General features: G+C 39.9%; 2 protein-coding genes across 2 annotated transcripts; one reads left to right on the forward strand and one right to left on the reverse strand.

The window, feature by feature from the left end:
• Window positions 1–293: 293 nt before the first annotated feature.
• LOC133457736 (activating transcription factor 7-interacting protein 1-like) lies at window positions 294–5,088 on the forward strand. Its single transcript, XM_061737050.1, has 7 exons — window positions 294–409; window positions 719–787; window positions 898–940; window positions 1,152–1,231; window positions 2,489–2,569; window positions 2,669–2,853; window positions 4,856–5,088. Exons 1-7 carry the CDS (start codon window positions 302–304, stop codon window positions 5,067–5,069), a joined length of 780 nt encoding a protein of 259 aa, XP_061593034.1. The 5' UTR covers window positions 294–301; the 3' UTR covers window positions 5,070–5,088.
• Window positions 5,089–8,982: 3,894 nt separating this feature from the next.
• On the reverse strand, window positions 8,983–15,489 carry LOC133457737 (flavin-containing monooxygenase 5-like). Its single transcript, XM_061737051.1, has 11 exons — window positions 15,395–15,489; window positions 14,890–15,023; window positions 13,959–14,147; window positions 13,695–13,860; window positions 12,635–12,777; window positions 11,277–11,476; window positions 10,797–11,030; window positions 10,130–10,251; window positions 9,982–10,054; window positions 9,839–9,908; window positions 8,983–9,751 (listed from the first exon to the last, which is right to left on the reverse strand). Exons 2-11 carry the CDS (start codon window positions 15,019–15,021, stop codon window positions 9,416–9,418), a joined length of 1,665 nt encoding a protein of 554 aa, XP_061593035.1. The 5' UTR covers window positions 15,022–15,023; window positions 15,395–15,489; the 3' UTR covers window positions 8,983–9,415.
• Window positions 15,490–27,221: the final 11,732 nt, after the last annotated feature.

A 27,221-nucleotide genomic window follows, 5' to 3' on the forward strand; every position in this document is an offset into this window, starting at 1 on the left:
GGCTTTCTGTAGGTGCTTCATGCATGCAAGTGCCTCAATAACTTTCAATTGTTTGAGCTCTAATTATGATCTTTGATTACAGGTATTTCAGGTAAGTGCTTTCCATCTTAAATTTAACTTATTTATACTTATGAAAAAAAGAATAGTATAACAGACTAAACTGGCTGCACGAATCGTCATCTGGCTGTAATGTGAAAGCAGTGGTTGTTATGCACAAAACTTTAATCGTCTGTTTGTCCGATCAAACCTTCACGCATGTGTTTGGGTGTGTGTGCAGGTTCAAAAGCTGATTGAGCAGGAGATGCACAAAACTGTGAAAAACAGCGAGACCCGAATGCAGGGTTTAGTGGAAACCGTTCACGGGATTAATCTGGAAGAAAGATGTGAAAAATCCATCCAAAAGCTCCAGGTGAGGAGAATGTTGTTTTCCTTTCCATTTCCTTTTGTTCTCTTTCCTTTTTTTTGTCTCCCTACATTTCTTTATTATGCCAGAATTTGTTAGTCATGTCTCACTCTTAAGTAGCCGCTTTATTTATTAGTCTGCATAATAGAAAGTATGAGAGATAGAGACTTCATAATCATCACTTAAATTGATCAAATTAACTCACCTGTAGTCGTTACTTTTCTCTTTTAACCGTCCTGAACCAAAGTAAATGTTTGTACCTGTTCCTGTGGCTTTGTTTGAAGGATTTGAACAGAATGTCAATTTCTTCCTCAGGTTCGAATTAACTTGGTCTCTCGGAGAACAGAGAAAGCACTTTCGTGTTTAAAAAAAATGGAAGAAAAGGTTTGCAAACATATATATCACACACACACGGATTAAATTTGTTAACATACATCTAGATATCTAAGTTTACAATCTTCGCAAGGAAAACTAAACTGGTTACTTTTGTTCAGGCAACCCCACAAAATGAGCTGAAAAAGATCTGCAAAGATGAAGGTAAGCTGAGTCTAAAGATGCAAATGTTTGAGTAACTCAAATATCAAACTGGGTTTAAGTTTGTGACTTTACCGCGTATAGGTGACTGTAATGGTTTAAATTCCTGTATCAGAACCAGTCATCCTTTGACTATACAGATGTGCAGTTTTGTTTTGTGTTTTAATCTTTTTTGTGTGTCTTCTAATTTCCATCCTACATGATCTGCATTAAGCTTTGACAGTTGCCATCACTGATATAAGTCACGAGGAGACTCCACCAATACTGACTCCATGTGGTTCTCCCGAGTGCACGGTAAGACGCCTCCTCGCCTGTTTAGGTGAAATCTTTCCAATACTTTCTTCCATAATCTTGCACCCATCGGACAAAATATCATTAGTAAAACAACTTTCTGTAACCAAGATAATGTTGTCTTGAGTGTTTTCTGACTGCTTGCATCTCCAGAGGGTCTAAAGGGTCTTTTGATTGATTGAATATCTGCAAGGCTTTTGTGAGAGGTAGAGGAACCTTATGAACGCAGAGCTCAAAATCAAGCTACGTTCTCAACAAGGACAAGTCCAGAAATCCAGCCATACATGTTCAAGCAATAATTAGATACAAAGTATGAAAAAAAAAAGCATCCTCACAACCAGATACATGTTTCCTCCGGTATATTGTAAAAGCGGAAGCTGATCAATCCCTCGTTGGTGTGCTAGTGAAGAGTTTCACTTAAAACAGATTCATCACATCCCACTCCAGCTTTACCCATCATTATGTTTCTTGTAGCACTTTTAGAGTTCATACACGGTACCATTGTATGATTAGAACGAGAAATACTCTAAAGTTGCACCACGGACAGTTGATCGCCTGTTACACTCCTGAAAGGAAAGTAAACTATTTACTGTTGTAAATTCTAACTAGACAGGTTTTTAACAAATCCTGTAACATGTAAAATCTAAGAAGATTCTGTATATTCATGCATAAAAAACATCTTTAAAGTGTAGCGATCCTACTTAATTTATCAAACTTGTTGGGTCACCACCTTTGTAACAAAGGAAAATAAACATTTATCAATCTCTCATCTGAAAGTAGGTTCTAATCTGCAGCAGCATCTCAGCCAACTTTAGAGCTGTGGTAAAGTTGCAGCACGGACAGTTGATCGCCTGTTACACTCCTGATAGAAAAGTCAACTATTTACTGTTGTAAATTCTCTCTCATTCAACTCTCTTTGGTTTGGGAGATTGTGTCTGTGATTCAAGGTGTCATAAACCAGGCCTGGATCACTACAAACGCTAAAAGTCATCCATGCTGCAGAATAAACAACTGACTCAAGTATGCAGCACTCTTTCTTCCACAGCGGAGGCAGGACCGTAAAACGACGAGGACTTGACTAGTAACCACATATCTGCCTAGCAACAACATATCCGTTTGAAATCCATGAACTGCAGTTTGATAAATGCACAGCAGAGGCTTGAGTGTATTAAAAATGTCCTCTTTGTCTTTATTTGTGACTATTGTAGTTTTCTGACCTGCTTTTTTCTCCCCTTGTGCTTTGTGGTTCATGTATTTCAGAAGAACAATACCAGAAATCATCAGGACCAAGAGCCCAGCCCCAGAATCCATCATGAACATGAAGAAAAAGACCAAGCAGAGGTGCTGCAGATGCTCCACAGCAGTTGTGCTTCTGTTGTCATTTGGAGACTCTTGTAAACCTGAACCACCTACTCTCTTTTTTTTTTTTTCTTTGTAAAGAGTTGGATAACCTATCCTCCTCTTCCCGCCACAACCTCGCCTTCTGTCCTGAGCAGCACTGCAGTCTTGTACAGCATCCCTCAAAAGCTGGAGGTGAACCTGGCCCTCATCAACCCCACTCAACTCTCCGTGCTCTGGGACGTCGTGGAGAAAGACCCTTTCGCGCCCCCCATGGAAAGCTACACGTAAGAACAATTTGAAGTTACTTTCACATAAATGATTTGTGGTCGACATAATGGGATTTTCAACATATTTAGCACGTAAAGACGCTATTACATCAAGCAGAATCCGGCAAAGCGTTGGTTCCTCGATCCAAACTGTAAACACACAGGACTGCTGGTGTGTTGAAAATCCTTGCTTCCTACTGCAAGTGGAGCAGTATCGGGCTCGTACCAGAGCATCGAACATCCAACCAGAGAGCGTAAGTTAGTTTAATCAAATGTTCAATCAATCAAAATCAAAAGAAGCAGCTGAGAAGAGGCCTTGATCTGGAACATATCAGTTTGGTGAAGTTAAAAAAAAAGGGGGTGTTTTTGTGATGAGGAAGACAGGAGACTAAGGGTGCTTTCACACCTGTGGCCCGTTTGTTTTGTTCCGTTTCAGGGGCTGAATCGATACAGTTGTTCCGTTTCTCGTTTGTGGCGTTTGTGTTCACAAGGCAAATGTCTGTACCGTTTCAAAGCTGATAACAAATTCCATGCGCTAACCAGCTGCTCTCTGATTGGTCAAATGAAAGCGGATGGAGTTTCCTCTTCCGCACCCCGGGATAAACAACACGCACCTGTCAGCGCAGCACAGACTGCAGCCGTTGGATTTGGCTGATTTATGGTTCCGCGTTACACCAACGCAGGGCCTACGGCGTAAAGTACGGCGTAGGCTCTGCGTCGATTTAACGCGGAACCATAAATCAGGCTTATGCGCTCGGCGCAGAGCGGAGCCCGGCAGCGGACGAGAGGCCGCTGCCGCAGCCGGGTTTGCGCTGCACAGACCCTGCCCGAATTGAACATTGTTTAATTTCAAACAATGTTTAATTTGTGCCGTGCTGGGACAACATCTCGGCATGTCCAATAGGAGAGAATGTGGTGGAGGCTGCACCGACTCTTCTCCTTGCGCCGCAGTCGCACATACACAATGAATGGAGTTGTATCGGTTGCTGTGTCGATTATGTTCTCACTACAAATAAAAAAAATGAACCGTTTCAGGTCTCGATTGGAATCGGGCCGAGACCACCTCTCCTAGGTGATCTCGGATTGCTTGTTTTGTACCGTTTCAGAGCGCGATTGCTGTGTTCACATGTACCAAACGTTCCGATCTTTAGGGGGAAACGTTCCCTGTTCCGGGACAACTGCTTGAAACGGTACAGGTGTGAAAGCACCCTAAAACTGAAGTAGTTAAGTTATAAAGGGAAAGAGGATTTTTTTTTCTGAAGTAGTCAAATGACAGTTTCTATGTGTTGACTTCCAGGTTCATGTCCATGTACCTTATGGCCCTTTTCCACTAGTCCCGCCTCAGCTCGGTTCTACCCGCCACGGCCCTGTCTTGGCCTTTTGCACTAGGGGCTGAGACGGGTAGAGCCGCTCCAAGTCGATACTATTTCTGTAACCATTCTAGCAAGGTTCTATCCGGACTGAGCCGGGACTATTTCTGACGTCACCACCCTCCTCACCACCGATTGGTCGGGGGGCGGGGCCGTCAAACGTTTGAATCAGGAAGCGGGAGTCAGCGCGGCTCGCAGCGATTTTATTATAAAGCGCAAAACGTCTGTTTGGTGATCCAACTCTGAGGTGCAGATGTTGATAAACCTGGTGGCTGAGGAGAGAATTAAAAAAGGGATGTAGACGGGCTGTTTTACTCTCAGCCGCTCGCGGCTCCAGCTGATTTCTCATCAGCGCTGACATGAACAAAGCGGTTGCTCAATCGAGTACATCACAGCAGCTTCACCCCAACCTGCCCACTTCTCCCCTGGCTGTGGAAAAACAAACGGGGACAAAACGGGTAGAGGCGTGACGAGCCGAGTCGGGCCAAGTAAGGACTAGTGGAAAAGGGCCATTAGTTTTCAAGAAATCCACTTATTTTTCATCCTGAGCTTCGTGCTGTGGCCCTGTAGATTAAAATCATTTTTTCCTGAACCAAATATGTGACACTTGTGAGTTGTTTTTTTTTTAACCAAATAAATTCCCCCTGCAGAATCTTCCTGGCGATGGAAAAGGTCAAAGGGAGCGACGTCTTCTCAGACTGGCATACGTACAAAAAGGTGGAAGCGCTGGCTCTGCCCATGCGTGCACTTATCAAAAAGTACAAGAAGCGGGGCCACAGGGTGTGTGCCGCGGTTCTTGGAAAAGACATATTTGGACGGTACGGACCTTACAGTGATGTCGTAACTGCAACCATGCCGGAGTAGTGGGGAAGAGCGTCTTCAAGTGGGACAAGAGGACGACATAATTAGTTAGATTACTCACTTTTGGTTTTGTTTGTTCTCAGAAAGATGCTTTTGTAGTGAGTAGTTCCATCACAGGACGGTGGAAATTAAGTTTTTTTTTTTTTTGTGCTCACACAGATTTACAGTTTAAGTTTACTGTTCTGTTTTCTTCAGGAGTATTTTCAAGTTCAATAGTGTGTGTGTGTGTGTGTGTGTGTGTGTGTGTGTGTGTGTGTGTGTGTGTGTGTATATATATATATATGTATATATATATGTATATATATACATATATATATATATATATATATATATATATATATATATATATATATATATATATATATATATATATATATATATATATATATATATATATACACATATACATATAGACACACACACACACACACACATTTAAATTGACTATAGTTAACTTCAGAGTTTTCAAAGTTTTGCAAATTAATTGTTTTTCTTTTGCTTTCAATTGCTGGGTGTATTTTTTTTCTCATTTAAAAAAAAACTTTTGTCAATGTTAATAAAATAAAACCATTTTCGTATAAAGAATTCAAGATTGTTTGCATGCTGCTCACACCTACTCTTACCTGATTGCCAACGATTGTCACTTACTTTCCAACGTACCACGTTTACTGCGGCTCGATTGTTTTCCTCTGTTGTAACCCGCTTTGGATAGAAGCGTCTTACATTATGTAATGTTCACACAAAAGCAGCAGCTTTACGTAAAGGCTAGTCAGCAAACTACATGTTGTATAATTTATCTCATCTTGAGGCAACTTGATTCACATTTGTAGGAACTTGACAACATAAATTCAACCAACTTTATAAATTATATCAAACAATAGTTTCTAGTCCAACTTACTTGATGCAAGAAGTTAAGTCAACAGACTGCATGATGAACTGAGAACTCATGTTTCTAAGTGTAAGACCTGAGATATACTTGCAGTTCAGACCGTGTACGCATCATGGGCGCCACGCGTAGTCTGCGTTCATTTGACGCGTCGACGCGTCGTGCACGTTCTCAAAGACACTGAACACGACCTGCAGTTCTCGCTCTGGCCGCGAGTGGTGCCGGTCCCGGTCTGATACCAGCTGGTCCCGGTCTGATACCAGCTGGTCCCGGTCTGATACCAGCTGGGTTATTTATTTAGCTTGCTAAATAAATTAGAAATTCTGCCTCTGAGCCATGTCTTTATCGTCCCGTTCTCTAACCTCATTATCTATAAGGGATTCTGAGTGGGTGGGGCTATGATAATGAGGCTCTGTGCTGATTGGCTGCCTGAATGACGCGTAGAAAATGGCGGAAGCTCCGGCCGGCGGAGTTAGTTGTGGGAGTGGTTTCACGCATTGGAGGCCAACCTATGAAAATCGCTCCCGTCGTTACGTAACGACAGGAGCAGAATCTGAACGGCTCGTAGAAGTCACGTCACACTGGACGGCTAATCCGGGCGGCTGTACAGACACTGCAGAATTTGGTTGCTTTCCTCCTTCTCTGAGTTGGCAGGCTGAGGGGAGACCACTTTATGTACGTTAAAGCAAGAAAAAACGTGTTTTTCATAATAGGTCCCCTTTAAATTTGCTGAACATGTAATGTGAACATGTAATATTTGTGAGTTCATTACAGTCTGAACCTGAAGCCAGCTATACTGTCTCTCACTTAATTTTCTTTCCATTTCCCCTTACAGGGGCGTAACACTGCTCAACATTGCTCAAATCTTTCATTCAGCACCCGTTTTTTGGGGCATTGTTTTTTAAAGCTTTGCAAAGCTTTGTGAAATAAAGTGTTGAACGCAGATCCCTGTCGGACCAATTTCTTTGGAACCAGCACGAGTTGGAAATGTTTTCAAATTCCCTCAAAATGGCATTTAGTTTTTTGGTTTTTAGATGGCCATTATAAAACGTATGCTTTCATCCTACCTGATTTTATAAATGTCTATCCCCAGTCTGTCCCATCTGCAACAATGTTGTTGTTGCAGTTTGCGAGGAATACAATATCCGAAGGCTTCACGAAACGAAACACGGCAACTTCAAAGAAGCACATCAACTCCGGACAGAAGCGCCAACACCGTCTGGAGACATTATATTTACCAAACTGAAGGAATTGTTCAAGCTGCATTCACTGTCTTTTGAAGAAACCAACCTCATCGTGGCAGACAGGGTTGGTTTCCACAGAGAGGTCTGGAGAGCAGATTGAAGGAGATGGCGTCCCAAGTGCACGGACTGCATTGATTCACCAGTGTCCTGTGCGCCAGGCTCAGTGGAGAGCTGAAGGGCGTCACGGATAAAGAGATTCGTGCCGTTCATTTTTATCAGGGGTACATGAAGCACTCAGCGTCGTCTTTACCGTCAACTTGCGGCTGAGTCAGACTAGACCATTAATGATCGATCAATCCAACCAACCAACCAATCAACCAATCAACCAGCCAACCAACAAAACAACCAACCAATGGCAAAAGTATGTTAACAAAAATGAGTTTAAAAAGACATAGAAACATTTTAAGGTGCCATACAAGATCCATACAGATCCCCGTGTGTTAAAAGCCAAGGAATGAAAGTGTGTATTTAAAAGAGATTTAAAAACAGGAGGAGAGGATGCTGCTGCTTCACAGAGATGTGTGCTGGGTAATAAAGGCAAAGCCCTGGAGCGCTTGTGTGCGCTACTGGATGAGGTGATTCATTTAGTTTACCATATTTTGTCAGTTCACGACTTTTGAATAAATGTTCTGTGTGAAATTGTTGTTTCTCCGCGGGCCGCCTCCAAGACATAAGATATTTGTCTCTTTATCTATTTCAGACTTTTTGTGACCTGCAGGACTTTTCAGTTATTATCGGTGCTGACATGAAGGCTTTTGTCCTTCATCCGTTTAAACCACACGGGTGTGGAGTACATGTGGCTCATTGATGTCATTTAATTTGATGCAAAACCATAGCCTGTGAAGATGAATTGTATTCAATGGTATTTGAATAAAAGCAACCAGGAAGGAAGTCACCATAAACTGATGACTATTAGATGATTATTTATTATTCATGTTTCCATTTTAAAGTCTCTTTAATAAGATACAATTAGAAAACACAACAATCTTCTTGGTAGGCAGATTTATCAGTTGAGCAATCATGCAGCATCAACTGCAGAGAAACATCAGTTAACTGTACACAAAATAAAATCATGAACAAAATAACTGCATGAAAAAGTCGGTATTGAGTGAGACATATCTCAGAAACAAGCACAGATTTAACTTTGTTGAAGGAGACTCACCTGTAAAGATGTTTGAAATAAAACTGACTCTGATTTCATTTCATTTAGGTTTAAGAGAAGCAGATTCCTGCCCTGGACATCACAAGTAATGAGTTTACAATTAATCAGAAATAAGTAACTTGGGTCAATTATATCATATCTGCTTTGCACATCTTGGTATAAAACTATATCTGATATTTCCCTATGTAATGCTGCAAATGTTTGATTCCCTGTGGCAGAGCCGTCTGGGAGATTTGCGAGGCCCTGTGCGAAATGGCTGGGGTTTTTCGGGTCAGATCGGGTGTCTATATGCGCAATTTTACCTCTCGAATTAGCAAAATACTGGATACCTTCCCCTGCCTCATCATCATCTCGAGTGCCTCGACGCGGGGCCCCACGGCTGCTTGAGAACCGGTCGGATCGGTGATTTTTGTAACAAATTTATCAAACGAGCCTTTCAGAGAGACATTAAACTCTTCCATTTTCTTTAGTTTTTTTCTTTTTTCATCCCCTGATGGAAATTTCCTGAATCTGTCTCGTTCTCTCGACATTGTGTGACAGTTTGTTCCAACTCCACCGTCTGGATCAGAGCAGCTTGTGTCTGCGCTTGGTCTGATCAGTTGTATTGAACAACAGACACGCACATCATTGCACATATATTTATTGATATGCACAGACTTAAACACATTTAGGTCTGTAATGGAACGTGACTGTTGATATTTATAAGTGGGAAAAAAATTTTGAAAAAAAAAAAAAAAAACGGCCCAAGGCGCGAGGCCCCGTGCGGTCGCACGGTTCGCACACCCCTTGCGGCGGCCCTGCCCTGTGGCATAATAATTGCTGGAAATCAGAAATATAGTCCCAAAATATGAGTTAGATTGTATTGTGGTCACCGGACTGACATTTGATGAAGCAGTAAACTCCTTTCAGCAAGTAACGCCTTGGTCTTTACGTTCAATAATAAAATAGTGACAGAAAGTATGATGTCAGTGAGAAGGTTTAGAGAGAATAAATCCAGTAAAAGGTGGTGGGTTTGTGTATTTGTAAGTCAATTCTGTAAATCAGTTTGTCACAAGTCTCAGGACAATCTTGCTTCTGTCCAGAAGCTGCTTTGCATGTTGCAGCACTGGATAATCTTTTCCGACAGAAGCGCAGCCATCATCAATGCTCCTGCGAATGTGATCAACCAGGGGGAACACAGGACAGATGTGCTCGTCTCTGCTTCTGGTACCAGTCTGGTCCTGAAAGGCCGAGTGACTCTCTCCCACTGTGTTAGGATGGCGCTCCGAGCTCCTGCCCACCGTCCAGGCCCGCTTAGGCGATACTGATATGGAGTGCAGGGACCAAAGAAGATCTTCACAAAGAGCACAGGATCTCTCAGGAGCAGCCTCAGCAGCTTTGGCCGAACACCCACCTGTAATTTCATTACGTTACATGAAGGTTTTGAAATCAACACACTTCACAAATGTGGTCAAATGTCACAGTGTTGAAGGGGGCTGACCTGCTCAGCCATGAAGTCCAGGTATGATATGAAATCCACTTGCAGAGCAGCCTGTCGTGGGCAGGGGTAACTGAGGGAAGAGGGATTTTCACATGTTGAAAAGAAACACTTTGACTTGGTTGAAGGTTGAAGAGGATTTCTACCTTTGCATGTTTCTCCTTCTGTCAGACTCGATGACTTCCAGCATTATATTCTCAGGTGGAAGATGGCTCAAACCTAGAAAAGAAACAACACATCTGCTGATGCAACTTCTTCATTCCCATGAACATCTTTGTCTGTTACTGAGTTTACCTGCAAAGACCTGAGCAGCCCAGCGTGCCTGCATCTCCACTACAGGCATGATTGGACCTTTTACTTGGAAAAGACCCGTGATGGCCAGTGTGGGGTGTTGCAGAGACGGAGGAAACAGTCTCCTGGATTATAAGACACTTATATCCATCAAAGTAACAATAGACACATAATGAATCAGGCCCTTAAATGGGCCTAAATACAAATAAGATAACTGTGGGATAATCGAAGACTTCATGTTCATTTAAAACTGAGATTTCTTGTTATTTTATTTATCTGGTACCCAAAATATCCTGATTTTGGCCTTAAAAAAGGGAAAGAAAATGTATCTAGACAGAATTTCAGTTTGTAAACACAGTTTTTGTGGTCTATGTGGATGAACAGAACCATGCTGACATAGTTCTGGGTGACGAATGATCTTTCCCTGATTTTGCCTGATTCTTAACCCTGATGTCAAACTTCATCATGCAGTTACTGAGGTGGACGAAGTGAACAAAGATCTTTTCCAGTGGAAAGCTTAACTGCCAGTGTGGACGTGGATAAACCGTTTTGGGATGAGTCGTCTGGTTTAGTGTTCATGTACCGGTAGTCTGATGTCGAGCTTCATTTAGATGTTAGAAATAGGTGTATTATAAATATCAGACAGACATTTTAACCACCATGAACTTACTTGTACAGAGTCAGTTCATCATAGGGTCCTTCAAGCAGGGCTGAAGGCAGGAAAGGGAAGTTTCCATGGTAACCTGTACAGAAAATCACTGCATGAATGTTCTCCTCCACGGTGCCATCTTCAAATACAACTCCTGCATCCTTAAACCCTCTCAGGTTGGGTTTAATGACTACAGCTCCCTGAAGGATTCGGCCAGGAAGATCATCATTGACCAAAAGTCCTCTGTCCAAAAGTCTGTGAACAAAAAAAGAATGATTTCATCTATAAAAATACATCTAAGAAAACATGCACACAACCAACAGTCCACACGCTGACCGCTGCATCTCTACCAGTTACATTATTTTGCATTTTTTCTGTAACTGAAAGTAGGAGATGACTCTCAACCTTTACAGTTTTGTAACTGTGTCTACAGAAGTTCCTGATGAACCTCTGTGGTCTGGACTCAGAGAGGAAGATTCATGTTGAACTACTGCATGTCACCTGTGTCTGGGTTTCAGTCCATAAAGTCCATGGTCGTATCGCTGGTTCAGTGCTCTCTCTGCTGCCCAGTTGACTAGAGTCTTGGGCAGCAGCTTTGTCAGGAAGATGTTGAACCTGCTGAGGGCCGTCATGTCCAGGGGAAGGCCGTTACCAGCCATCCTGCCAACCACCCACGCCCCTTGTCGTGTGCTGAGAAATGTCTGGCAGGGAGGAGAGGAAGACTGGCTTTGAATAAATCAACGGACAGAAAAAAACACACATCTTTGTGCTGTATAATGATTTATGATGCACCAAAAATATATTGTGGAAAAACCCATCAAATGCTTTTTAATGCTTTCCAACTAGGTGAATTACTGGACTGAAACTGAGTGTCTAAGTTGCCAAGAATAGGACTTGAGAGAGGATCCAGATTTCAGTAGATTTAATTAAATAATAACAACTAGTCACAATTACAACAATAACTAAGTACCGGACTCTGCATTGCCGCAATCTCAAACTTTATCTACACACCCCGTACAGACCCCTACAAACATTATTCTTTGTTTATTTATTTATAATTTTTTTTCTTTTTTTTTTCTTTCTTACTTACTTACTTATTTTATTTTGCATGTAACATACACATGTACTGGCAGCACTTTAATATTCAACTATTTAACTATCTATTAGTATAAATCATGTACCACAGCAGATACAAAATAGCACTACAGCACTTTAGTTCTCAAACCATTCATTTCCCCAGCAATGTTTTTATCGTCATTAACGTTTATTGTGAATGCATATGCCATGTTATGTGTGTTATATTGTTTTCTTTTTTTTTGTGATTATTATTATTGTTGTTTGTATGATTTTTGCTGATTACATCTGGCAGGGGGACTACCGATGTAAATCAGCCTATGCCTGCAATCTGGGTGCATCTACATTTTTTTTTTATTTCCCTTTAAAGAAAATGTTGATTGATGTACACTGTCCCTACCAAATAAATAAATTGAATTGAAATTGAACAATTGCATTCAAAAGGGTCAGAACATACTGTACATCAGGCGTCTCCATGCAGAATGACAACGTAACAAAGGAAGCATACTGATTATTTAGGCACAAATGATGATTCATTCTTACGATTCGAGTAGATAAAAACATGTTAAGGTCAGTGTTAATCTTTTTTGAGCAGACTCCCAGTCTGTACATTTGGCTGTTGTTTTGCTGGTCTCAGCAGATTGGGTTTAATCAAGTAGCCAAGGCTGAACTTTCTATCACAGTTGCACACGAGTTCAACGTGAAGTCAAAATAGTGGACAATGTTGTCATCGGTGTCAGAACCTCAAACAGCATGTGAGCTGTCCTGTTCCTGACCCGTCTTACCTTCTCTGCAAATCTACTAATCTCTACTGCAATATCTCCTCCAGAGTTGCCAATGCCGACCACCACCACCCTCTTTCCTCTGTAGGCGTCTCCTTGTTTATACTCCCAGCTGTGAAGACACCTGCCAGAAAACGTCTCCTGTCCTGGAGAAAGACAGAGAGTGTCACAGCTCAGAGCAGAGAAAGAGTTCAGAAACACATTTAAAGTAACAAGAGGAAGCACTAAATATTGATCCTGCATCTATCGCAATCCTGTATAAATCCAGAAATATACTGAATTCCAAGGCCTTGCATTTGATTTACTACTCATTGATTGTTCCCTATTTATCTTACTGTGTGGAATTGTGGGGATCCACCTTTAAAACCACATTAAATTCAATAATAAAACTTCAAAAACGAGCCATACGTATCATCAATAAGGCTGATTACTACGCTCACACAGATCCACTTTTTCTAAATTCTCATGTTATTAAATTTTATGATTTGTTTAATTTTAAAATCATGCAAATTATGTTTAAAGCAAAATCAAAAATGCTCCCTGACCCAATACAGAGGTTCTTTTCAATTCAGGAGACTCGTTACAATCTTAGAGGTGTCTGTAATTTCACAGTACAAATGGCTAAAAAAGGTATGAAAAGGAGATGTGTCTCCATTACTGGAGTTAAATTCTGGAATGATGCCAACATAAATTTTAAAACATGTCATTCTTTTGTTGTATTTAAGAAAATGGTTTGTAAAGCTATTTTTGAAGCTTATAAGTGCAATTGACCATCTGTTAATGTTTCTTTGCTTTTCTATTGTTTCTTTGCCTTTTGTTGTTTCTTTGCTTTTCTATTCTCTTTTTGGTTTTCTGGAGGTTGGTAGCCAAAAATAGAAAGTTGGTAATATAGGATAGGCTTTTATAAGCAGTTTGCTTCAGCCTATGCCTTTTCAGTTATTGTTCAACACATTTTTTTGGTTTTGTATGAAAAGTTAATGCTGTGTACAATGTTTTTTTGGTGTTGTTTTGTGTTGCAATGACTGAATAAACTTCATTCATTCATTCATTCATATTTCATCACCTTGAAAGTCAGACAAGGGTAAGGCTGGATGGGTATAGTGACCCGAACACACCAGAACAGCATCAAAGATGTGCCTTTCTTCCTCTCCATTCTTATTTATCGTCACGATGTCCCACTGACCGGACACAGAGAAGTCTGGTGTTGGTGTAACACTCCTCACCGGGGTCTGAAATGAGCACGTCCCCGTTCACAAAAACACACACAGCAATAAAAAAGAATTGTGATCATTCATACAAAAGACATCAATGGGGAAACCAGGCTTACCTGAAAGTTGATGTATTTAAGCAGGTCAAAGTGTTCAGCATAGAGCCTGAAGTACTGCAGCAGCTGGGAATTGTGCATATAGTTGGGATAATCTCCAGGCATGGGGAAATCACTGAAACACATCATCTCTTTGGAGGTATTAACCACCAAAGAGCGGTAGATGCTGGATCGCTCCGGCTCAAGTGTCTCCTTTGGACACAGAAAACAAGACAATCATTAGAAAGGTTCTTCTTCTCAGGCTGGTAACCATTTATTACCTATTTTGAAAATTTGAGAGTACTTCCAAAGAACTGAGCTGATGTCTTTGTTTTTTGTTGTTTGTTGTTTTTCGTTTTTCTATCCCTAAAAATAGTAACAGCCTAATTACTAATACATTGGTATATAACTCTGGAGGTGATATATGACAACATTCCGACTCAAGTGTTTACTAGTATAACTTGTGACTACTACTGAATTGCTAATTATTGGTCTAAGAAATAATTATTAATCTCTAGATAACCCATTTTGGTTTCGTTCTCATTTTATTTTCTTATTTAAGTCTACATTCATTGCACTACTACTACCTTTTTGTTATGTCACTATATTAGTATCTTTTTATTTTTATTTATTTACTATTTTTTTAAATTTTTATTCTTATTATTTATTTATTTATTTATTTTTTGCTATTCCTAAAGGGAAATTAATGATGATAACCGTGGGGGGAGGGATGGGGAGAGGGAGGAAAAAAAAAAAAAAGGTATGTTCATCTGTTTTGCTCTGTATTGTGGAAACAATCTGCCAATAAAAACATATATATAAAAAAAAAAAGAAAACAAGACAAGACTGTTGCTTATAATTGATGTCTACGAGAAAAAAACATCTGTGTTCACGTTGACCACATTCAAGACATAAATGAGATTTGGGATCTTTTCTCAAACTGTCCACCACTCACCTTAAATCTCCACAGGCCTCCAATGTCATCACTACTTTCAAAGCAGACCGGCTCCAAGCCCTCATCCACACATGCTTTGATACAGGTCAGACCTGAACTACCAGCCCCGACTACTGCCACACGTCCAACCATCACTGAGAACATGGGAAGGACAACTATTCAGCACTATTGTCAAAATGACCCTGTGAGGTAGTTAAAACAATCAGGAAGCCTGTGATACCAATATCAGTGCTTGAAGCTGAATGGGATTCTCTGTTTGTATCATGCAAGCAGAAAGATACAGAGGAACATGGTAAAAATGAGCTGAAATTAATAGAAAAAAATCACTTTTCCTCGTCAATACACAACTTGGTCTTAACTGTCAGTGAAGCTTTCAAACATCAACTATTAACAGCTGGAAACCTCAGGCATGCAGGATGAAAAAGACTTATTTCTCCCTGTCATTAATCTATAGGACTAATGTTGGAGTGCAAAAGCAATGCTCGCTCATAAAATTTGTTCTCACCTTCTCCTCTAAATAATGAATCCTGCTCGGCAGCGGTGGGAAGTTAAACAACTTGCAGGTTTGCATGAGCTGAGCTTTTGCTTGTTACCTTATCAGTTAAACAGTACAGCAGGGGAGGGACTTTAACCTTGTTTATTTAGAGGAAATATCTCAAGCATTGTGCAAGATAAGTGACTGAACTGAATGGAAAAGAGTGGAAGTGATTCTCTCTTTAACAAGTAGCTGTGCTGAATTTTTACTATTGATTTCTACGTTACAGGGAAAAAAAAGTATCACAAAGAAGACATAAAAACTGAAATTTAACATTTTCTTTCATACAAACATGTAAAAATTAACTATTTAACCAACTAAATTAGGGGGATAATCAATTATTTGCTTTAATTAATGATGGTGATTTTTACTTGAATTATGCTAAACACTCAGACCTGAACTACAAAATTGTATTTAATTTAATTTATTTTATTTAATAGGGACAATGCAGGTTTACGTGTGATCACATTCACTCATTACAAACAAGCCAATGTGACTGATGTTCTGCATACAGAGATTATAGCTATTACTAGTTTCCATCTCCTGTCCCTAGTTAGGCTTTTAGTAAAAGAAAACGAAAGAAAGGAGAAAAAGAATACAAAAATACATTCAATTTTCAACATGCAAAGCTATATCCTATTTACAATTCTCAGCTTGCAAGAGAGCACCCTATTAGCGGTTACAGGTGATTAAAAATGCGTACATTTCTGATTTTGCTTCAACCAGTCTTTGACATTTTTAGTAAAAACCTTAAAATCTTGAGTTGTTTTTATCTCAGTTGGCAGTGTGTTCCACATTTGAGAGCCCTTTATAGAGAACGCTGACTGCCCAAAGGAGGTCTTACGGCGTTCAACCTTACAGTTACCACTTGTTGTTCCCCTGGTGATCCTACCACTATTCTGCCTGCTAACTAACTTACATAAAACATCTGGTGCTAGGTTCTGTAGACACTTAAAAACCAGTTTGAGTGTAGAAAACTTTAAGAAATTATCAAAACTAAGCATGTTGTACTGTTTCAATATGTGACAGTGATGCCATCTCATCGGTTTTTTGTCCATTATTTTTAAGGCTTGATTATATAGAGATGAGATAGGCTTAATCACAGTTACACAAGTTTGGCTCCACACTGTAACACAATATGACATATGGGAGAAAATCATTCCATGCATATAAAGCTGTGCTGCTTTATATGAGATCTGATGTCTGATCAATTTAAAACAGTTTAGATTACTTTTTATTGTTTTTGATATTTTTTTTACATGTTTACTAAATGTAAGTTTTGAATCCAGTACCACACCCAAGAATTTAAATTCATTTACCTTCTCAATTTCTTCTCCCTGCATTGTCACTCTGAGATTTTCTGATTGTGATGTTTTTTTAATAGAAAAACACATAGAAACTGTCTTTTTCATATTCAGAGTAAGCCTGTTTTGGTGAAGCCAGTGACAGACCCTGTTCATATATGAGGATAGTATCTCAGATGCCTCAGTTGGTGTCTTAGCGGATGCATATATGACTGTGTCGTCCGCGTAAAGCTGACAAGCAGCCCCCACACAGCTTTCAGGCAAGTCATTAATGTAAAGACTGAAGAGCAACGGCCCGAGGATTGAACCCTGTGGAATGCCCATGTTATTTGGTTGAAGGGCAGATTTTTCCAAGTTGATTTTCACACATTGCTCTCTTGATTGTAAATATGAAGCAAACCAGTAGAAGCTTGTTTGGAGAAATTAAATTTAGACAACTTATATAGAAGGATGTCGTGGCTGACAGTGTCAAACGCCTTCTTCAGGTCAAGAAACACTGCCCCCACGACATAGCCCCTGTCTATAGAACACTTCAGATTTTCAACAAAAAAGCAAGTTGCTGTTTCTGTTGAGTTTCTGTCTTTCATACACACTTAAGACTAAATACATCAACGTAAATCTTTTTGTCTACTTGTCAAAACTATTCATAGGACAGATTCTCTCAACTGGAATAAATCATATTTATAATAATAATAATATACTGTGTGTAGTATCTTCTGGAGAAGTGGGTGTAGACATATTCTGAATATTTTTTGACAAAATTATTGGAGGTAAATCATCTTTTCACAAAGAAATAAACACCCACTGTGTAACAGTGATGTGTTAAAATACTCTGTTGCATTTACTTCTCAGTCTCTAGGAAGTATGTGGACTGCATCACGAACATCAGCTGCCTGGCTTCAGGAAGTGAGTGTAATTATGAAATGAGCAATAACTCAATCAGAGCTCCACAGAATAGAGCTCTCTAAATGATTATGTTATTCTTGTAAACGATTCTTATTAATCGACCGATCCACTCAAGAACATCAACTAACCTACAAGTCTGAGACACAACTCAGAAGAGAGGCAGAGATTCAACCCACATGTTGGGGTAAATTTCTCCCAGCTTCTTCTCATGCAGGTCAGGTCAAGGTCAAAGTTCCATGTTTGTCATATGTTTTGATGGCAGTGGTGGGAAATTCTGCATTTCCTTTGCAAGTGCTGTGCCATCAACGCCAGGCTGGCTGTCATGGGTTAGAGCAGTACTGAGTGTTTGAATCTTCTGCAGCAGGTCCTCTTCTTCTGAGGTGGAGAAACCGAGGAGCACCAAACGTGTCGTTCACCTCTCCAAGAGTCTGAAATCCCTCATCAAGCGAGGAGATGGCAGTATCTACGACCACATTAAAAAATGTGGTTTCCTTTTGTTGGAGTGCATCTTGTATGGGCTCATCTGGAAACTCATAGCCAAAGTGCCCTTTTGTTTGAGTTCAGCCTCCACGTTCATCTCTTCACCCATCCTTTGCTATTGTTTGTACATCAGAAAATCCAGTGTTTCTGTACCTGGTGAGGGAATCTCTGGTTTTCTTCAGCAAGTCAACAGCCACATCGAGCTGCATGGAGGGTGACTGCATCAGTTTACTGACATGCAGGATCTGGCTGAGAATCTCATACCATCAGTAGTACCACCAGTGTAAAATGACAGAAGTATTTGGATATTTTGATCTCTGTCACAGTGTGTTCTGTTATTTGTTGCCATGTGAGTATTATGCTCCTGGCTATCCTCGTGGACCTTGAGCAAGTGACTTGCATGTTTCCAGTCCTTTATTCCTGCCCTATTCAGTTTGTACTCTCTTTTAGAAAAAAGCTATAATATTTTTTAGAGTACACAAGTCAGTTTCTTCTGACTTTTTCTCCATTGACTCTGTAAAAATAACCCTGTTGACCCCTCCGTCCATCCTTTTGTTTCGGGAAAATTACGTTTTCTATTTTAAATGGACCACTGTGTACAAACTGTGTTCGTACCCTATCAGTTAGAGGAGATGGCCAGTGAGCTGGGTCTGTTGGAGGAGGAGCAGCGCCTGATGCTGCTGCATCAGTGCTGGGATGTCCTGCTGATGTGGAAGCGACAGGAGGATTTGCAGAGGCCGGACTGAGAAATCTCGGCAGCGCATCTGAGGACGGAAGAGGAGTGTGTGACACGAGTCTAATAAACATAATTTCAAGAAAAAAATTAAATATAAATACAAAACCTAGACATACATGCACGATGTCGACTCTACTGTATAATAAACTTGTACAATGTGCTTTTTCTCAGATGCAAATTATATTAGTCAGTCATTTATTAGTTATAATTAACATGTTATTGTCATTACAATGAAATGCTAAGAAAGACTCAGTAAACAGTAAACTGCAGTAAAATATAGCATGTGGGAATGTTATGTATAATGACATAACGATGTGTACTTTAACACTGATGAAAAGACACATTATAAACGCACTGTGGACAATATCAACTGTAACAACAAAAAGCTGGGCGACTGTGGAAAAATGAAGAGTGTTGATTGACTGTTACAAGCTGGGAAACGTGAGATAACCACGTCAATTAACATAACACCTGCTAAGTAGATCTAATAATCACACATTTGCCTGAGGTAGCTAAGATAAGGCTTGTTGCGTTTATATTCCATAATAAAAGGAGCTTCCGTAACATGAATTGACATTAAAACTAAAAGATAGCACTGGCTCTTTATTGATAGCAAACTGTGTTATGCAAACTCTTTAATAACGTCATTAATCATCGGGGGAGTCTGGGCTCCAATATCACATTTTACCTTTTATTTCCTTGAGGTCCTACATGTGTTGTAGGGAGCTCACCAACAACAGTCATGACCATCTGGATCTATTGTAAACTTCAATTATAGCCTACTTAATAACATTATCATTATTGTTAATATTATGGTTATTGTTTTTATTAACAATAAGAATAATAATTGTAAATGGCTGTAATTGTATTTATAAATGCAACCCCGCTTTTTTTTCAAATTGTTTTCTGTCATCGCTGCGCTGTTTAGTCACGTGGTCCGATGAGAGCCGCGGTGGGTCACGTGATTTATATTTTTATACATATATATATATTTATTTTTTCCACACAATTGCTCTGTGGTCTGTTGAAGTGAAAATGTACACATACAAGCTGAAATATTATTTTGTTTTCTATTTAATTACATTTTCTTCAGTTTTAAAAACACAAATCCTTTAAGAACGCAACCCGACTGTGACGTCATACTGCAGCTGTTGACGGCCGGCGAAGATCAAAGGCAGTCACGTGCACAAACCTGTTCACCGTGAGATTATCTGGAGACGGTTTGCATTTGTTTTTGACACGAAAACCTTTAAATTGTAGAAATGAAGTCCAACAGAAGTTCTACATCAGATTCACTGTTTAATATTCAACTGAAAGAAGTTCTCTGTGGATCTTCCAGTTACCTGGTCGATAAGTTCCTTGGTGAAGGAACTTTTGGAAAAGTGGCCAGGTGTAAAAACCTGAAAACACGAAAATATGTGGCTGTCAAAGTAATGAAAGAAGAAGACGCTAAATCAGGCCGGAGAGAAGCCAAGACACTGAAAAAACTGAGAAAACTTGATCCTGACAAGAGCAATTTGCTCAAGTTCACAGAACATTTCACTTATAGGAATCATTTTTGTTTGGTCTTAGAAATGTTGCACGTGAGTTTGTGTGATTTCATGGCAATCAGGAATTATGCTCCTCTTAGCATTTGTGAAATTAGACCGATTGCTCAGCAGATGCTCGTCGCCCTCAAAGCTTTAAAAAGCATAAATCTGGTTCATGCTGATATTAAACCAGACAACATCATGCTTGTTAACCATCATTCACAGCCCTTCAAGGTGAAGCTGATAGACTTTGGTCTTGCCGCTGGGGCATCGAACCTGTGGAAGAAAGGGATTGTTCAAAACCTTTCCTACAGGGCCCCAGAAGTCCTGCTAGAACATCCCACCTTGGATGAAGGTGTCGATATGTGGCCCCTCGGCTGCGTCTTGGCCTTCTTGTACCTCGGACAACACTTGTATCAAATGGAAAGTGAATATGAGGCCATGAGGGTGATGGTGCAACTGAACGGTCAACCTGACCATGATTTTCTGGACAAGGCAGCCAACACCTGTCGCTACTTTAATCTGGTCAGGAAGGATTCTCGTCGTGCGTGGTGGCTGAAATCTCCTAAACAATACTCACAGATAACAGGACAGAAAGTTAAAAACTATGGTGGTCTTTCTTCAAATATGTTCTCTCTGGATCACCTGATGGCAATGCAGCCACGAAGAATGAACCCTGTTTGTCGTGAAGACACGAAAGCATTCATCAGTCTCCTGAAGCAGATGTTTGCAATTAATCCACGAAAACGGATCACCCCAAGTGAAGCTCTTGAGCATGAGTTCATCACGATGAAACACCTTCTTCTTGCTGATGATCAACGTTATATGATCTCAGCAAAGACTTTAATGACAGTGTGTCACTTTAATGAAAGAAAGTGGACTTTAGTTAAACGTGAAAAGGAAAAGGCTGGAACCTCTGGTAGCTATGGTAGCAGCTGTCACAAACCAGCAGCATCAGCAGCCAGCTTTAAGGGGAAAACCACCAATGAGGGGAGTGTCAGAGTCGCAGCTCTGCAGAAACAAGAAAACATCACAGCTTCTGGGAAAACTAAAAAAGTGGCAGGTAGAGACAAAGCACATGGACCCAGATTCAATCAAGAGGAAGGGCCATCAGCTGTGATCCGAGTCAAGAAAGACAGTTCTAAATGGTTTGTTGTCAACAATGGATCAAATGAAGGCAGCTCCAATAAAAGAAAAGCGACATCTGAAGAAGGAACTTGCAAGAAAGTCAAGCACGATGACTTTAAACCATTACTTCCTAAATATGCATCAAACGATGTGAGCTCCATCAAAGATGCAACATCTGTACGGAGAACTGTGATAAAGATCCGGAGAGACGCCTCTGAATGGTTTGTTGTCAACAACAATGGATCAAATGAAGGCAGCTCCAATAAAAGAAAAGCAACTAATGTTGAAGAAACTTGCAAGAAAGTCAAGCTTGACGACTCTAAAACATAACCTGCTGAATATGGATCAAATGATGTGAGCTCCATCAAAGAAGATGCAACATCTGTACGGAGAACTGTGATAAAGATCAAGAGAGACTCCTTTCAAAGGTTTGTTGACAACAATGTGTGAAAGGAAAGCAGATCCAATAATCAAAAAGCAACATCTGACCCAAGATGTGTAAAGGAAGACCAGCAAGATATCTTTCAAAAAACTGTCTGCCACTAATAAAATCATATAAAGGCATTTCCTGTGTAGAGAAAATATCTCCAGCGATAAGAACCGTGAGCAAAGAACAGCAGGATGAAGAAGCAAGGCAGCTGACTGAGAGATTAAGGGATGAAGTGAAACTCTTCAAAAAGACATGTTTTAAGTGAGCGGCAGGTTCTTCTCTCGGATGTTCAAGCCCCATCCAGCAGAAGAAACAGAAATAAACTAACAAAACTCAACATGATCCACTGGGCGGTGCCTCTCACCCTTCTTCTCTCCTCTTCCCTTCTTCTCTTCTCCTTTTCCATTTTTATTTATTATAAGTATCTCATAGCCATCATTTTTGTCCATCGTTCCTATAGTTTCTTGCGCTGGCCCCCTTTTTTTTCTCTTTTGTGCATGTTTGCAGGCGGGAGCTTCAGGAGCTGCGTGCTGGCCTGCGGCCCCCCCCTCTGGTCATCCCGCTGCTGCTTCCACCTGCCTGCAGTCCTCCCCCCCAAAGACCAGCAGGATGAAGAAGCAAGGCAGCTGACTGAGAGATTAAGGGATGAAGTGAAACCCTTCAAAAAGACACGTTTTAAGTGAGCGGCAGGTTCTTCTCTTGGATGTTCAAGCCCCATCCAGCAGAAGAAACAGAAAAAAACTAATTCAACACACACCAAGAAGATGACCTGCATCTACAAACATTTCCATTAACAACACATTCCTGTTTCTACAATTACACACATCTTTTTTTGTTTGTTTGTTTTTTTCTCGTATACACTTTTCATATATTCATTGTGTAAAGCACCTTGACTCACCTTGTTGCTGAAATGTTTTGTATAAATAAACTTGCTTTGCCTTAAATGACTACAGATTTGTGAAACCAAAATTTCAGGTTCATTTTGACATTAAGGACATTTCTGTCATTGTGCGTCTCCATGACGACAGTGAAAATGATCACGGTGCTGCATGTAGCATCTTTTATTATCCTTTCCCACCATCATGAGAGGTCACCAAGTGGAGTTTGTGCAGCGGTGTAAGTACCCTGGGTCTCCAATCATTAATAAACTACATGTTAAGATAACTCTGACATGCTGTTAAGAAGGGTCAGCAGTATTTAATCTGCTTTTATGTTTCTCTTTCTTATGTATTCTCCATTTTTCTGCAAAACCATGTCACTATTGGGACAAAAAGAAATGTAGTTAAATAACTTTAGATGGTAGTTTTGGTAGTTGGTAAATGTTCCTCTTTGCAGCTGATATATTTACTTTCTGAACCTCAGCTGGTGAATGTGGAGACAATATTTTTAGAGGATTTTTAGATGGATTATTGATAATTAATCATTAAGATCTCTTTTTCATCCTGTGGAATTTAATCATTTTAACCAGGATGACTTGAAGCGATGAGCTGACTTGCACTGTTCAGAAGCTGCCAGCAGGGGACGCACTTTATTGCAGTCAAAGTAATTATATTGAAAGTAATGAAGTGAACAAAATGATGTTTGGTGTGGGATCAGTCCAGTGGCTCCTCCACCTCAGACCAGGACTGCAGTCTCTCTTTGTGTGCAGGAAATCATCTCAGGGATCAAACCATCAGACTAACACACACCTGCAGCTGTTGATGAATACAGGTAGACCTCAGGAAGCCAATCATATCTACAGCTATGTGAGGTTATAAACAGTTGAGTTGAGGAACGAATCCCATTGAGGGGTAGAATAAGTTGTTATCTGACAGTATGTGGAAAAAGAAGCCTTATTATCTTAACAATGAAGTTGTTGGAGTTAATAGAGATTCAGGTGGTCTGGAGATCTTACACTTTCATATGCTGAGCAACAGGTTTAAAATAAGGTTAATTTACCACAATATTTACAGATTTACAACAATTCATGAACAACACGATCACATAAAGAAGTGCAAACAAAAGCTTTCGTGCAGCAGCTCCCCTTAAATGGACAAAGCAGTAATCATGTGACAACCATTCCTCTCTTTTTTGACTCATACAACTGTGTCCAGGTCACCGGGTCAGATTTAATTTCTCAGTTTGTGCTTTGTTAGTGCACTACTTCAAAAACACTTGACCGCTCTCAGACCTCCAACTAAACCTTCCACCAGGCAACACTTCATCCCTGCCGCTGAGCTGTTCTCAGTTTTTCATTAACTTTGACTAATTGAATCATTTGATCAGTTATTGAAATGAAATCAGGTGAGCAGGTTTTAGAGAAGCGTCATTAAGTGATGGAAACATTTCACTACTTGATGACCACAACATGGACAAAGAGCTAAAAAGAAAGTGATTTGTTCATGTGTTTTAATCAAGTTTAATGTGATTTTTTAATACCCTGATGAACCTGAGCAGCATTGCTTCTTTCTATCCAACCAGATGGTTTGTGTTGACTTCTTTTGAGAGTTGATCATTCAAATTACTTTAAATCAATAATGCTCACGTCAGAGCTGTCTGGATTTAGGAGGCCGGTACATTCGCTCAAACTGGGGGAAGATCACCTTGCGTGCTCCATCCCAGGTCCCTGGTCCCATCAGCTTGTACTGGTAAGCAGTGACCGGGCCCCAGAATATCCTCTTAGACAGCAGGTAGTCTGGGAAGAAGAGCCACAGGAGACCGCACTCCCATGACCTTCACCAACTCCATGTACCCAAGTCAACGTGCAGCGGTGTCAGCTCTGACACAACGTAGCTGGAGGGAAAAGAGGAATGATTCTGTTGGTGAGCATTTTTCATATATATATATATATATATATATATATATATATATATATATATATATATATATATATATATATCACAGGAGGACTTTATATATCAGTCTTTTGATCTGCCACAATAAAGTAATTAATTTGAAGGGAAAACACCTCAAGTTGAAGGCTTTTCTCTGCAATTTTTAGGTGTGATTAAAAAAATTGATTAATTAATTTCAGATCTTAATTAATTGCAAAAAAAATGTAATCGCTTGTCAGCACTAATTTTTCATTCCACCAACTTAAGTTTTGGTGTCAATTCTTAAAATACAAAAGAAAAAAGGTGTAATGAGGCACTAACGCTGAATACAAACATTTACAAACCTGTACAAACCCACAACTTTCACCAAACACAACACACAACAAGGAACGATATCCATAATGCAAGGCAGTCAACACAACTAGTGCACGCTACGTTTTCTTTTACAGCTTAAATTGGAGGAAATGCCGCTAAACAAATTATTTTTCCAGGCTGCAACTTCTAACAGGAGCGTATCGAGGTCACGGTCGAATTTTCTTTTCTTCATTTTTTTCCCCACTTGCTTTTGTAAGTTCCTTATTTGGATGAGTGGTTTTTCATGGATATTTATCCTCATTATCATATTCAAATTGGTCTACTTGAGGGAGGAGACAGGGAGGAGTGTCGTGCTCCCACGTCCACGTGGGTTGTGATGTTCAAATGAAACGTGCGTGGATTTGAACATCTGAATTATTTTTTGCATACGCAAGATTTCCATGCAAGGATTGCATGATAAAATCAACGCACTCTTTGTACACGAGGCCCCAGATGCCAAGAAACCACCTTAACATCCACTTCTGATTTAGTCTCATCAAATACAAAGATCATAAATAAGATGTCTATAAATGATGAAGAATGACTCTGTTTATGGTCAAATCTGAAATAAATACTCCTTCTGAACTGACTTCATGAAAGAGGATGACCAACCACAGTGTGAGTTAACTGGAAAGCATCACCACCTTGTGGTTTCTCTGTGTCACTGCTGCCCCAAACCCCCCAAGAGCATGTTCAGCGTTGTGGGAGTAACTGTGGAGTCCAGTAAATCCAGTAAGGTTTTATTACTCAGGAGGCTCTTTGCGTGTGGGACAAGATAAACAATAAAGAAAAGTTAATTATTTTCTGTGTTTCAATTTACTTCATCTTATTTTTAAATAATATCCTGTGACAGGCCCGGACCAAAGAACAACCCGTCTCTTTATAACTGACAGATGAGTGGAGTTTTCAAGTATCTATTTCAGACATGTGGATGTCCATGTTCAAATCTGACAGGTTGGTTGAGTTCATTTATCCTCTCTGCCTTTGAAAAAAAGTAAGGCTGACAGACGGCTTTATGTTTTTATTAATCCTTTTATGCATGGTTATGATAAAATGGTTAAGACGGAAATTCTCTGGTACTAACTTTCGATGTTGATGGGATATATAACTGCTGGGTGACGGTGGAAGGAAATCAAACCAAGCACAAAGAAAAGAAAGTAATTGCAACAACAATATATTTACAACACAGATAAGAGGTCTAAGTGGGTTTTTAAAGTGACTGATCTTAAAAAGGTTAGTCAGCGACCAAAACAGGGCGGAAAAGAAATGCCAGTGAAGTCTTTGAACTCTAAGTATGATCTGAACTTGCTCTATTCATGGACATGGGTTCATCATAAACAATAAATCACACTTGCCACATTACAGGTAGCGACAACTAGCTTCCATCCCATTCTCCTACGAGCTTCAGTAAATTATGCACACTTCTATTCATGTGCTCTCATGGTGGAGAGATGTTTAGTTCAGGTGAAACGTCTTCCACTTGGCATGGCATTTAGTTTGCCATCAGTCTGTGTGTCACGCTGAACAACATGAAACCTTCAGCTCCCACCAGGGAAGGTACTGGAGGTCAAAGTAAAGTGTTTATAATGCAGCAGCTGCTCGTGGTAGGGTATATTTTAAAGGTTTCAACCTGCCTGTCATATAACAGCAATAACTTGAATTACTATATATAAATCCCTTTATGATATCACTATAAAATATTAAGAAATGTCACAAAAGATAATAATAATATGAAATGTTATCATCTGTCATTGCAACTATGCAGTATTGCAGTATTCATTGTGAACACTGGGGGGCACTGTAAGCACACAAAACATCCCGATAGGCCTCTTGAGCGCATCTCTAGTTGTATTCGTTATTTCATAAGTACTATCATTTCTATATTTAATTAATTTCATTTGAAAACATTAGGTTATTTATAAAGATTTAATTTCAAACAGCATCAGCTTCTAAAATATAATATAACACTAAACCACCTACATGAATCAAACATATTAAAACACGGGATCACTGACCACGTGAGACCTTTACAACATCCTTACACTTTACACATGTACAGTAACAATACAATACAGTGAGGCTTCCAAAGACCTACCTATACTTTTTAGATGTTAATA

This window comes from Cololabis saira, chromosome 13 (genome assembly GCF_033807715.1).
Source record: "Cololabis saira isolate AMF1-May2022 chromosome 13, fColSai1.1, whole genome shotgun sequence".
NCBI classification, from domain to species: Eukaryota; Metazoa; Chordata; class Actinopteri; order Beloniformes; family Belonidae; genus Cololabis; species Cololabis saira.

What these genes read in the sequence shown, in the direction of transcription:
- LOC133457737 (XM_061737051.1), bottom strand. Translation starts at nt 15,021, where the DNA reads ATGGTTGGACGTGTGGCAGTAGTCGGGGCTGGTAGTTCAGGTCTGACC. An exon ending in GATGAACTGACTCTGTACAA is followed by an intron (nt 10,252 to 10,796) that starts GTAAGTTCATGG and finishes CTTATAATCCAG; the next exon opens with GAGACTGTTTCCTCCGTCTC. An exon ending in AGAAGGAGAAACATGCAAAG is followed by an intron (nt 9,909 to 9,981) that starts GTAGAAATCCTC and finishes CTCTTCCCTCAG; the next exon opens with TTACCCCTGCCCACGACAGG.
- LOC133457736 (XM_061737050.1), top strand. Translation starts at nt 302, where the DNA reads ATGCACAAAACTGTGAAAAACAGCGAGACCCGAATGCAGGGTTTAGTG. An exon ending in AAAGATCTGCAAAGATGAAG is followed by an intron (nt 941 to 1,151) that starts GTAAGCTGAGTC and finishes ATCTGCATTAAG; the next exon opens with CTTTGACAGTTGCCATCACT. An exon ending in AAGAAAAAGACCAAGCAGAG is followed by an intron (nt 2,570 to 2,668) that starts GTGCTGCAGATG and finishes TTCTTTGTAAAG; the next exon opens with AGTTGGATAACCTATCCTCC.